Raw genomic sequence first — 14,001 nt, forward strand, 5'->3', positions numbered from 1 at the left:
CTCCCTGGAGAAAGACAAGTTATCTTCTCAAATAGATTTACAGCCTTGGATACATGGGATTGCTATGAAACAGAATCTACTCAATGATAATGAGTACATTGAATGATACTGATTTTAACTAAACATGAGATGATAATGGTTCCCTGGAAGAAAATTTTAGATTAGAGATTATAAAAGGTTTGTTCTCGTAACATAAAAGGAATATAATTAATAGCAATGGCAAAATATTGTAAAGGGGATGAGGGATGTAAAGTCTTACTAGGATTAGCTTTATACCTAATGTCTTTAATTCCATGACTGGCTTTTTATTATGTTAATTCCCCTCTGTAGCCAAATATGAATTCTATAGAAATGTATTAGCAGGCATTTAAGGTGTCATTTGGGATACCAAATGTTAAACGAGTTTAATAGTAAAAGGTAGTATCAAGTTCACGGAAGGCAGAGAAGATACCACAATAGAAGGCTTAACTCATAAAGCACTGTTCTCTATGTGAAAGCTGAGCAGGAATAGAAGAGCTAGAACCAAACCTTTCTGGTTTCAGAGTTCAGCTCTCTTACGAATTGTTGGGACCTAGGTCAATTTATTTACTCTCAGTTATAGCATCTGTATATTGGAGATACCAATGCATACCTCTCAGCACTGCGACTAGTTTACAGTTCAGAAGTGGTAGCAATATTAGTATCCCAAATATTTTTTCCTTAAAACAGTAAGTTCAATACTTATCTGCCTGGGATGGTGGTGGGAACAGGGAGGGAGAGGATTTCAGAATTAAGTAATGAAGATAGGAGGGAGTACTAGAATGGACTGTAACTCCATGAATCGCCGCCTGAAAGGTGAGTTGAAAATTTATGTGGGGATGATTGTATAACTCTCCACGATATGATTGAACTATTGGATTATATGATAAGTAAATTACTTGTGAATAAAACTGCTGGGGAAGAAGAAAGTAAATAAATGCTGATCGGCAGGAAAAAAGCAAAAACAAATTTAACTGCCAACTGTTTACAAATAGCAGTGCTCCTTAAAGCATGTCACTTTTGACAAAAGAAAATGGAAATTAAAATGAAGCATACACTCAAATATTTGGACATATAATCCGCAACCACTAGAGTTTTAAAAATCTTAATAATGTATAACCCGTGCATAATATATTGCCATATTTAACAAAACAGTAACATTGAGTAAAATATAAGCTGTACATAATATATTGCCATATTTAACAATAAAATAGTTAAAAGTGGTGTACTAAGAAAACATACTGGCCTATTATCACAGCAGGACCTCCAATATGATCCCTTATCCCCATAAACTACCCCAAGATGCCTCACATTAGAGCAGTCTGGATAGCGTGTTGTGTTATACTGCATGTGACAAAAAGTCAAGACCAGAACTATATAAAACCTGGCACTTTCCAATAAGCAAGGAATATTAAAGAAATAAGTCCCTAAGACCCTTTCCTATGCACTTAGTCCCAAAAAGTTATTTGCAGAACTGTTTTATACTAAGCCTAAATTCCAGTCTATCACTTCAAAAAACAGAAAATTGTGCAAAGTAGTAATTATGAATAAATTTTAAAATTTTACCTGTTTTCTTCTTTTTGTCAGAAGCAGCATCCAAAGGAGGTAAGGTAGCAGAGATGCTTTTAAAAATGCCAGGACTGCATGCTGCAGGATCTTCATCCTCAGAAGACAAGGAAGATGTCTGCTCCAAGTTTTTAAGTTCACTATCAACTTTTTCTGATGGGCTGTTATTCCCACTTTCAGACACTAAAGACATGGGTGTTGCAGATAAAGTCTTTGGAAGTGGTGGGGGACAAAGTGTTCGACCAATCTGGTTTCCTGGCCGTCTAGTCCTGTTAGGCATTCGTACAGCAAGAGTGGAAAACTGCTGCTTGGGCCCAGATTTCAGAAAATCTAAGAAAGAGGCAATAAATCCTGTTTTAACCTCTGGCTGTTTTTCCTCTACTTCTTTGATCTTCTGTCTCATTTTTTCTTGATGCTGATAACCATCATGGCAGCTTTCCGAGGAAGGAGGAGTATATGGCAAATACATATCTGTTCCCCTTGGATTCTGGCGCTTGCCTTGAGTAGGTCTTTTGACCTGTTTCTGATTATTGCTGTCTTCATCTTTAATTTGCCCTTTCCCTTTAGCTTTTTTCTTTTGAACATTAAAATGCATCAAGTCTTGGTTCTCTTCTTCAATCTTGACATTGATTGCATCCCCATGTTGGGCCATGGTCAACAGAGCAAGTGCACTCCTGGTAGGGTTCATAGACACACCATTATCCTCACCCCCGAAGGTAAATTCACTCTCTGATGTAGCACTTTCTCCACTTATACTTCTACTACTAGAAACAAGCTCTTGGTTTCTGTTATTATTTAGTATACTATCAACAGGAACTTCACTGTTTTCTTCAGATTCATGATGGATAGTAGACTGTTTTTTGTTAGAGCCAGAACTTTGCTCCTGGTCTTCATGACTTGATCCAACCACTGGTGAAGTTACTTTAGATGCTAAAGTTTGATCATGTCTTTCAATGTGCTTTTGATCAAGAGTTATTTTTGACTGAAGGGTAGTTTGTGGAGAAAGGTTGATGGCAATCTGACTTCCGTTTAAAGGACTTTCATTTATATTCTGGGGCTTTCCCACTGTGGCTGTTATGGAGCTAAAATCTGAAGTCACATGCCTGGCATCTAATGTCTGCTGAAACTGAGCTTTAGGACCACCATCTTCAACAGCCTGAATGGATTCATTTGAAGCTGACTTGGAAAACTCAGAAGGTGTAACTCCACATGCTGCTGCTGTAGCTGCTAAGATATCATCTACATTCGATAAGATATTTCTTTCATCACTAAGAAGCATTGCCTCTGAGAAACATATTGATCCAAGAGAAACAAACTGATTCTTTGGATCATGATGATTTGTTGCATTAAAATGGTCTTTTGTTGCTAGATGCTGTTGTAATGATTTTGAAGACTCAGAGATGTCCATTTTCAAAATTTCAGAATTTTGAGGATGGAGTTGCTGCTGAGGATGATCACCATTGCTCTGAATAATATGACCATCCATTTGAAGGAAAGGATGTACTATTTGTTGAGGACTTTGAACACGCTGTATTTGTAAAGATGCCTTTGCTTGTGTTAAACCTGCCTGCAGTAAAGACTGCTGAAGAATTTGTAAATCACAAGCGGAGTCTAAAAGAGCCTGCGCATTAGGAATAGACACCTGATGGCCATGCCCTAAAGTAGGAATTGGAAGATGAATATGAGATGAAGTATTAATTATTTGATCATGCTGTTCCTGGATCTTGGCTTCTTGTACCTTGTGCATAAGAGAATGCTGTTCATTTAGGTCTTTTGTATTCAACCGTATTTGTGAGGCTTGCATTAAATTAGTTGCCTTCTTAACATCAAGGGTTGGTGTATTATTGACCTGGCCAATTTGTTGATTACATTGTGTCACTGGTCCAACCATATTTTCTTCTTTTTTTGACCCTTGTAGGGAAATCCCAAGTTGATCTTCAAGACGAGAATTACTTCTGATTACACTCTGAGGATATCTGTCATCTGCTTTTGATACCTTATAAGCCGATTCTTGAGCATTAATTTCTACGTCAGATAGCCTTTGCCTTGATGACTCAAGAGGTGTTTGCGGCTGTAACACCTGTAACTCTTGCATTGAAAAATCACCTTCTTGCTCTGAAGATGTATAAACATTTGAATCAAGTTTTCTCTCAGAAAAAGACTTTGGATCTGGAGAAGGTATATTATTCTGTAATGTCTGACAATGAGGAGAGGATGCAAAAGATGTTGACTGGACAGCAGGCAAATACTTTTGGGATGGGGGAGACGATGATCCTTGAGTCTGAGCATTTTGGGAAGAATGCAAAGAAATGAAATTCTGGGTTGGACTAGACACTGGCAAGTTCTGAGTCCGGGAGGCAGAAGAGTAAGAAAGAGAAGGGGCTGTTAACGTTAAGGACTGGCCTGAAGCATAGCTTTCTGAAGGACTAACAACAGACATAACTTGTGATTGAGATGAGTAGCTAACCTGTGACTGGCTAACTGGTGACAAACCCTGAGAGTGACCAGATGAATAGCTTTGGGATTGGCTGACTGAAGGCAGGTCTCTAGTTTGGGCAGAGTAATTCTCACTTGTAACTGAAGATAATACCTGGTGCTGATTAGAAGAATAACTAAGTGTCTGATTTTCAGAAGTTACAGTCTGAGATGAACCTGAAAAGGCCAATGTTTTATATAAGGAGGGCAACTTCTCTACCTTGCTAGACCTATAAACCTGTGAATGAACAATAGATGGCACATTCTGCGGTTGTACTAAACCATAATTCTGGGACTGACTAACCGATAAAAGGCTTGGTAGCTGTGCTGTAGAATAAATTTGTGCTTGGCCCGGTATCACAGAACTCTGGTTGTGTAAGGGTTTGGAATAGTTTAGTGTTTGCAAAGGAGGAATTATACTTTGAGGTTTGGGGGTCTTAGTTGGTCTTGGTGGTTGTTTTACAGAACAGTTTTTTACTTTTGTAGAAGAAGGAGGATACCCTGGTGATGAAATTGCAGACGAGTAAGACTGAGCAAGTTCCACTGAGACCTGGCAGGTCTTCTGTTGCAATCCTCCATTGCTCACCTGAGTGGAATCTCCAATTGAGCTACAGGATAAAGATGGCTGCCTGGTTGTTTCTGGAAAATTAACTACACTTGCATTTGATAGAAAACTATGTAAGGAATGCTGTGAACCAGTCAGTTGTGCCTGAATAGACTGGGTACCAGAAGGCCGCTGATGGTGTTTGATAACACTACATTCTCGAAGAAGAGCTCTTTCGATGGAAGCAGTAGAACTAGGAAAGAGAGGTGAGCTGTAGGCTTGAGGAGTTTGCTGAGCTCCTCCAAGTGCTGAAGGCAACAAACTAAACTGAGGTTGTAAAAGGTGGGGAGCTGACTCTTGAGCTGAGCGATATGTTGAAGACTGAGGTGGTGTACTGTTACTTAATGTTGAACTTCCCAGGCGCTCAAATGCCAAAGCACATGGAACAGTTCCCTGGGACGTCTTGATCTGTAGTAAAGGATCATGAGGATTTAAAATTCCATTTGATGTAGTGTTAAAAGTTGAATCCTGAAGCACCAAAGGTGAGGTGGGAGCAAAGTTTCTGTTGCCGAAGGCGGTAGGATGCTGATAGGCGGAGAGGGCAGAGGGCGGAAGGGTTCCAGTGGTTGGCAAAGGCCCTGTAACAAAGAGCTCAGTTGCTGCTGAGGAATGCATACCTATGAAGAGGAAAAAAATGAAGGTCTTTTAGAAAATCACAGCACATATACTGACAAAGGGGCTTCAAAAAGCTCATGGAAAAATGGAATCTTTTCATGAGCTTCCTAAAGACCGTTTCTAAGGGGTTTTTTGAGCCCATCAAAATCTCTGTAAGACCAAAAAGTCTGATAAATTGGTTCTCCTTGCACAGGTAAAAAAAATTACATTTCAAAATAGCTGGCTTTCTTAAAGCAAAAATAAAGCCACAAAAATATCAAGATGATCACTGCCATGAGTTTACATGTAGTTTATTTAGCAATTTACCCTGAAATCCCAATGTACAATACAAACATACATGGTATCAAAAATGAAATACAACACTAAAATTGCTTATTTTACCTGATAAATAAATTTTAGAATAACAGGAAGGTGGCCTAAAACAGCCATTTTCTTTTATCAAAATGCATGCATTTAAAAAGTCTCTTTCATTTCAAGTGTTGATTTCCTATCAACTACCATGAAAGGTTGATCAGAAATTAATAAAGCCCTGTCAATAAAGCCCTAACACTTGATGATTAACACTAGAACATTCTCTAATATAGTGTTGGGAAACAGCTGCCTCCTGACCTTAATGTGTGAATGGAGCAAAGCTATTGGGCCATTTATCTGATGATTTAACAAGATTCAAAAGGAGAAGAATCAGCTGCAAGTATCCATTAATAATCTATACATGGAATGTAAAAAGTATGAATCTGGGAAAATTGGAAGTTTAAAAAAATAAAATGGAATACATAAAGACTGATACCCTAGGCAGTACAGAGATGAAATGGGCTGGTAGTGGCCATTTTGAACCAGTCATTTGGCTTACTGTGCTGGGCAAAATAAAGAATGGTGCACATTCATCATCAAAAGAACGTTCAAGATCTATCTTGAAATGCAATGCTGTCATTTATAATATAATATCCAGATTTCTCACAAGGAAGAATTAATATACCGTATGCACTCAAATATAAGTCAACCTGAGTATAAGCCAAAACACCTAATTATTACCTGGGAAACCAGAAAAACTGATTGACTTGAGTATAAGCCTCGGGTGGAAAATGCAGAAGCTATTGGTGAGTTTCAATAATCAAAACAAATGAAAATAAAATTACTAAAAATTGGGACATCAGTGGGGGTAATGTATTTAAATATTTATTTTAAATAAAAAACATAAATAAAAGGACAAGTCATTTAACATTAGTAAACCAGCACAGTAAGTGGAAAATAGGTTCAACAAAAACAATAAGGTATCAACAATGATACCTTAAGAGTCCTATTCCCTGAGCTCAATCAGCAACCACGCTAAAATGTAAAGAGTTAAAATCCTTCAAAACTGGATTCCTCATAATCATCCATATCCCAATGCAGAGCTTCAGCTGGTGTGAGGTCATCATAGACGCTGTCCTCACTGAGATCACAGTCATCACCATCACTGCTGTCATTTTCATACAGAGTGCAGTCTTCACTGCCATCCATAGCATTACTAATACTACATTTCTGGAAGGCACGTCGCACCATGTCTCTGGAATGTCTTCCCATGCATCTCGAACCCACTTTGCTATTAACTCTATGTCAGGCTTCATGAGATTTCCTCCTTTTTTTAGTCGGGCTTGACCAGATGACATCTTCATGCCACATCCTTCGCACCCGGTCTTTAAAAGGCTTATTCAAAGATACACGTCATAGGACGGCTCTGATTGGTTAGATGTGAGTAAACAAACATTCAAAGCCCTGCAATATAAGCGGGACTTTGAATGAACAGTGGAGAAATGGCAATCACCCAAGAGATAACGGGTGCTTGTCCCAGTGAGGGGAGAGGGACAGCGAGATGTTACACCTCGCTGGGGTATCACTGACCTGCGTATAAGCCGAACCCCAGTTTTTCAGCACATTTTTAAAGCTGAAAAACTCAGCTTATACATGAGTATATATGGTACCTATTCAAATTTGCATAACAACCACTTCAAAGATGAAGAAAGTGAAGAATCCACCTAACTTCTGCAGTCTGAAACTGATCATACATGCAATAAAGATGCACTATGATTACTAACCAGAGTGAGAAAGTTGGTAACAAAGAGGAAGGACTGCTCGTTGGAAAATATGATAGTGGAGAACATGGAAGAGAATTTTGCAACACCAATGAGTTGTTCATTGCAAATACCTTTTTCCCAACATAAATCTTGACTACATACATGGACCTCACCAGACAGAACACACAGAAATCCAATGCCTAGCGCAAGAACATCAATCATAAAGAAAGCAAAAGGCCATTTAAAAGAACAGGAAATAAAAAAAAAAGACCTAAATGGATGTTATGAACAACCTGTGATATGCAGATGACACACTCTTCCTTGCTGAAAGCAAAGAGGTCATGAAGAATTTACTGACAGAGATCTAAGATTATAGTCTTCAGTATGGATTAAAACTCAACATATAGAAAACAAAACTCCACACTACTGAAATAGCAAACATCATAATAAACAGAAAAAAGATTGAACTTGGCAAAGATTTCATTTTACATGAAATCACAATAAATGTTCATGGAAGCAGTGGTCAAAAAAAAATAGCTTGGGGCAAATGTGCTGCAAAAGACCTCTTGAAAGTGTAAAAGGGCAAATAGAACTAAAATGCACCTGATTCAAGTCAAAGTACTTTCAATTACCTCATATGCATGGGAATGTGGGGCAATGAATAAGAAAGACCAGGTGATAATTGAGACCTATGAATTGTGGTGTTGGTGAAGAATATTAAATGTGCCATTTGTTCATTCTGCTGGCAAAAGAATGAGCAAATCTGTCTTGGAAGAAGTATAGTCTGCAAACTCCTTGGGCATGAGGATGTTGTTCGGAGTCACTGAGTCGGCTCTGACCCTTAGCGACCTTATGCATAACATAATGAAACACTGTGTGGTCCTGCCCCATCCTCACAACTGTTCCTATGCCTGAGCCCAGTGTGCAGTCATTTTATCAATCTAGTTGAGGGCCTTCCTCTTTTTCACTGCCTAAATTTACACTTCACACATTCCAGTTCCAATTATTAGAAGATTTTTGCAGCTGTTTCTCTTTACCTATAGTTGTGCCCCATCAGCAAACGAAGATCCCGAAGAGTCCATTCCCATAGACTTTACCCAACTCAAGTCACCATGGCTGACTCCCCTCCAAGAAAGCATCTCCTCTTCAGGTACATTTTGAGTGCCCTTGGACTTGAGGGGCCCACCCTCTGGCAACATCTTGACAATGTTCTGCTTCCTTTGGTTAGGCTTTCAGTATTTGACAACGCTTTGAAACTATGCATATGATTTTCAGCTGCTGCTTCCTCCAAAGTGGTGAGCCAAGTCCTTCTTCATTGCCTGTTCTTAGACCGGAAGCTCTGCTGAAACTTGTTCACTTTGAGTGACCATGCGGCATTTGAAACACCAGTGACATAGCTTCCAGCACCAGAGCAACACACAAGCCACCACAGTACAACAAACTGACAGACAAGTGGTGGACAGTGAGATTTTATCTCACATACTTGGGACATGTTATCAGAAGAGACCAGTCGCCGAAGGACATCAAAATGGTGAGTGTTAAAAATTAAGACTTGCAATAAAGTGTATTGACACAGCGGCTGCAATAATGACCTCAAACACAGCAACAATTGTGAGGGTGGCACAGCTCTGGACAATATTGTGCTTTATTTTACATACAGTTACAGTGAGTTGAAACCAACTCAATGGCACCTAACAATACCAAGAACCAATGTCCATGAACAGAGGGTGCTATTATCGTGATCCACCAAGCGGATTCCGACTCACATCGACACCTATATGCCAGAGCAGAGCGGCCCTTAGGGTTGCCTTTGCTAGACATTTTATAGGAACAGATTGCTCGCTTTCTCCTGTGGAGCCACTGGGGGGGGGGGGGGTGGGGGGTCAAACCACCAACTGCTTCTGTTAAGAGTTTCCAAAATTAAGAAAAAGAAATACCAAAATGCTAACTTCTTTTAAAAAGATATAACTGATAGTCATGGACTATGATTTTTCAGTTTATATATATTTTATTGTTCAAATATTTTGAAGCAAGCTATTAAAAAGAAAAAAAAATTGGGAAGAGTCCCTGACTCAAAAAAATTTCTTTCCATAAAATGAACAAAAGGAATACTGTTGTAAAGATAGAAAATATCTAGTGGCACTTAAAGGAAACAATAGCATTTGAAATTACTGTCGATCATAGGAACTGGTAAAAAATTTTAAAATAACCTAGTTCAATTCCCTTGCTATAGTAATCAGAAATTGGTTCCTGAGAGGGGATGTGACTTGTCTGAGGTCAGAAAGCTCCATAGTAGCATTCATCAAACCCCAACTATTTACTTTGCTGCTCCTTCCATTGCACTACATACCTCCTCTCTTTGTGCGTTTATACGGAGAGTAGAACTATAGAGTAGACCACAATAAAGAACTGAAATTTAACAATGTTTAAAGTTATAAAGAACTGATTTAGCCATAATGTTTATTTAACGAGAAAACATGTTTTAGTTATATATGTCACAACCATACCTAAGAAGCCCTGGTGGTATAGTGGGTTAAACATTGAGCTACAAACCACAAGGTTAGTAGTTCCAAACCATCAGCTTCTCTGCAGGAGGATGAGGCTTTCTATTCCCATAAAGAGCTATAGCCTCAAAAACCCTGTGCTACAGAGTCACTATGAGTTGGAATGGACTCAATGGCAGTGGGTGTGAACCATACCTAAATGCCGATTACAATTACGGTGGTAAACGGATACTCTCACATTTAAGCCTAGAATGTGGATTAGGCTACTGGTGAAGATGAGAAAATTATGGTCGACTTAAAATAGCTTCTATTGCTTAAAATTCTTTTATCCTGCAGAGTAATAAAGGATATATTTTGCATACAACTGCTTGATTTATGAGGGAGCTCAAAAGTTAATTCCATTTCCCCCAAACTTTTTGAAACTCCCTTGTTTTACATCAGTGTAGAAGGGAGTCTCAGAGGCTAGCAGAGCAGATTTTGAAATGCATTCAAAGTCATTTTAATCTCAGATAAGCCAACTGAAGATGCTCTTTATCATATCACATTAACACAGATCCTCTTCCAACCATATACGTGTGTGTGTGTTTCTATCTCAATGTTTAGGTCCAATTTCATGTCTGTGGTGCCCTGGGTAAGATTGAGATGGAACTTCTATCTTATTAACCTGAGAATCCAAAGCTCTTCTGATTTCAATTCAATATGGGGTCAAATTATAAAAGTTTTAAAATTGGAACAAAACCGAAATCTTAGAAAAACAAAAACCATTATACAAGAAAATACATTTTACAGAAAACATTGGCAAAATCCCAATGTGCATCCCTCTAGCTGTTGACCGGGGATGGAAATAGCCTTGTTACTTGACAGAGTTTAGTAGAAAGTGGATAAATGCAGATATAGTTAGGTTAAAATTTTAAATCTTATCATTGGTAGGAGAAAGATGGGGTCCATAATGATTTCCATGCAGCCTTGTAAACCCACCACAGCAATTCTATCCTGTCTTATAAGGGCACTAGGAGTTGCAGTCAACTCAATGGCAGTACGTTTAGATTTTATTTATTTTTTAGTTTTCACCCATTTAAAATTAGTTCTAGTTTTTATTATTTTCTGCTTTCTTTTGGATGCAGAGCTTTCGTGTTTTAGTTTTGTCGGGTTTTTTTAAGGGGGGGTGGAGGTGACTAGGGGGTAGATTAATAGTTTCTTAAATTTATGGCAACAAAGTCTGTAGAGAAATGAGGTATTAATAATGAGTACAAGAATGAAGAAAAATGTTCTAAAATTTATTATAGTGATGATTATTATATAACTTTTAACATGCTTCAACCTATTCAATTATATGGTATAAGAATTATGTCAAAAACCCTCAAGTTAAAAACTAAATAAAAATGCAAAGTGACCAAAAAAAAAACCCCAAAAATTAAAGTGGCAGGCCCTAGCAAAAAACATTTACGAGCAATACAAAGTTTTATTAAATGTCTGTCAATTGACATAAGTAGTTTTATGTATTCAGCAAACAGAAATATATTTTAATTATTTAATTAAATGTTTCTCTTCCATTTCTATGCTGTATCTATTTCTGGCTCAGATTAAATAAAATTACTTTAATTTTTAATAGCAAGTTTCGGCATTAGGATACTGGTTAGCAGGAAGGCCAACAAAATACATGAAATGTAAATTTATTTCAGGAAGCAAAAAATGAAGATACCATGCTTGTTTGTGTGTGTGTTTAATTATTGTTTCATGACACACTAAAATATTAATTACTCTCAAAAGTGGAAAAACTTCTGAAGCATTTTGGGATACTCTACAAATGGAATTTATGCCACAAAGATAAACAACAATCTCCTCCCTCCCAATTGTCATGATCCCAATTCTACCTTGCGGACCTGGTTAGACCAGAGGATGCACAGCAGTGCAGTAGGGATCTGGAGACACAGGGAATCTAGGGCGGACGAACCCCTCAACACCCGTGGTAGGAGTGGCGACACCGGGAGGGAAGGGGGTGTAGAAAGGGAGAACCGATCTTGGAGATCTATGTGTGACCTCATCTCTGGGAGATGGGCAATGGGAGGGTGGGTGAGGGGAGACGCCGGGCAGTGTAAGATAAGATGAAATAATTATTTATAAACTATTAAGGGACCAGGGGAAAGGGGGGAGGGGAAAAAATGGGAAACCAAGCTGATTCTAGGAACCCAAGTGGAAGGTGAATTTTGAGAATGACGAATGTATAAGGGTGCTTTGCTCAACTGATGTACATATGGATTGTGATAAGAGTTGTATGAGCCCCAATAAAAAGATTAAAAAAAATGAATACAAACTTTCCACACCCAAAACAACAACAATCTCCTATAGCTATTGTTTAAAATACGCCCCTCCCCACCCAAAAAATCACTGCCATCAAGTTAATTCCGACTCATAGTAACCTGATGGGACAGAGTAGAACTTACCATGTGGGTTTCAGAAATTATAAGTCTTTACAGGAGTAGAAAGCCTCATCTTTCTCCGATGGAGTGACTGGTGGCTTTGATAGGCTGACCCTGTGATGAACAACCCAATGTGTAACCCACTCTGCCACTAAGCCTAACTTATTGTTTTAAATATCTTCTCAAATATGCTACATTTCTTATTCTTTGTTTTTAAAAAACAAACCTAATGGTATGTGTTTCTGTTCCTGTCTCAATTATTAGATCCTGTTACACAAACACATATACACACACAAATGGAACTAAAAGACAATGAAAAACTTTCACCAACTTCTTTTTGCAGCCCCTTGTTGTATCTGTGTACGTGATACATACACACTCACGCACACGCACTCCCATAGAGTAGATCACCACTCACAGAACCCTTATAGCCCCCCAGGCTGTAAGTCTTTATGGAGGCACATAGCTTCCTCTTTCTCCAAATGTATACATATAATTTTTGAGGGGAAACAGTTGAGAAATAATTTGGTACAAAAGGTTTTATAAACCTTATAATTTTTGTTGATAGAAGGCACAATGTAATAATGTAAGCTTGTAATGTTTTTACTAAACTAGTGATTTAATCTATTCAGTTAAGAATATTTTAATTAAACACTAATGATAGAAATCATTCAATGCCAAGATTGAATTTTATTAATTTAATTAATATTTTTATTAATTAATTTAATTAATTAAAATTTATTTTTTTTGCTCCTCTCAAACAGACAAGTAACTATAAAATCATCAGATATAAACTTTTTTTTCATCAAGATATAGTTTTACCAGTAATCTATCTTCTCCAATATGAACTTTTTCACCCAAGGGCTAAAGCAGAATTTCTGCCAGTAACAAATATGTGAATTCTGTCGACGTTAGTATGTGAAAAAATCCCAGGTTTTAAAGTTCACTGGAAGATAAATAATTAACATAGCTGTCAGCAACACTGCCTTAGTGTGGCCATGAAGTGTAGCATGGGCCAGCAATTGTAGTACACTTAATACATTCTAGAGACACAGAATTACCTGTCTGCCAGGAGGACGCCCTGAATTGGGGTAAAAGAGTAGTTCCTGAAGAAGCAGCCTGCACAGGTCGGGATTCCGCGGCAGAGAGAAAGTTCATCCCCGGAGATTCTTTAGTGTTAGTGATGGCACTGTCCACATTCGTTTCAAAGATTCCAGAAAGACCTACATTAGAAAAGAGAAGAGATCGCAAAAGAAAAAATATGTACTCAAAAAAAAATTAGAGCCCTGACTATATTTTATAAAGAAATTTCTAAAAGTTGAGACCAAAAGTTTCTACCACCCTAAACCTTTATTTTAAAATAGCAAATAAATGATAATTTGACCAAGCAGGTTTCTAATTTAAAATCTCCAAAGTTGCACAATCTCTTGATTATTTGAGCATTTTCTATTGCATGATTATACCCTACACACTTTCCTAAAGTAACAGTTAAAATTTGATTTTTCTTATTTACTAAATAGTCCCAGATTCCTGATATTTCACGAGAATTGTTACCAGTTGGCTGAGGTGAAGTAGCATATCCAGGAGGCTGATGAGAAGCTGCAAAAGTCTGTCTCTGAAGGAGATCTGCTTCAGAGTGTGTGGGAGGTCCTTCTTCATAGCTCAAACTAGAGGACATTAAACAACAATGACCAAAAAACATACCCAAACTATACACACATAAAAAAATTCTAGGATACTAACTA

General features: G+C 37.9%; 1 protein-coding gene across 2 annotated transcripts in view; it reads right to left on the minus strand.

Annotated features, from left to right (window-relative positions):
• The window catches only part of QSER1 (glutamine and serine rich 1), a 77,516-nt gene that overhangs the window by 40,882 nt on the left and 22,633 nt on the right, over positions 1-14,001 (minus strand). For both annotated transcript variants that reach the window (XM_075545933.1, XM_075545932.1), the window contains exons 2-4: positions 13,811-13,923; positions 13,318-13,479; positions 1,585-5,280 (exon numbers count right to left, since the gene is read on the minus strand). In XM_075545933.1, coding sequence (XP_075402048.1) covers positions 1,585-5,280; positions 13,318-13,479; positions 13,811-13,923 — 3,971 coding nt within the window. The remainder of the gene's footprint in view (positions 1-1,584; positions 5,281-13,317; positions 13,480-13,810; positions 13,924-14,001) is intronic.

Source organism: Tenrec ecaudatus, chromosome 4, assembly GCF_050624435.1.
Source record: "Tenrec ecaudatus isolate mTenEca1 chromosome 4, mTenEca1.hap1, whole genome shotgun sequence".
Taxonomy (NCBI): domain Eukaryota; kingdom Metazoa; phylum Chordata; class Mammalia; order Afrosoricida; family Tenrecidae; genus Tenrec; species Tenrec ecaudatus.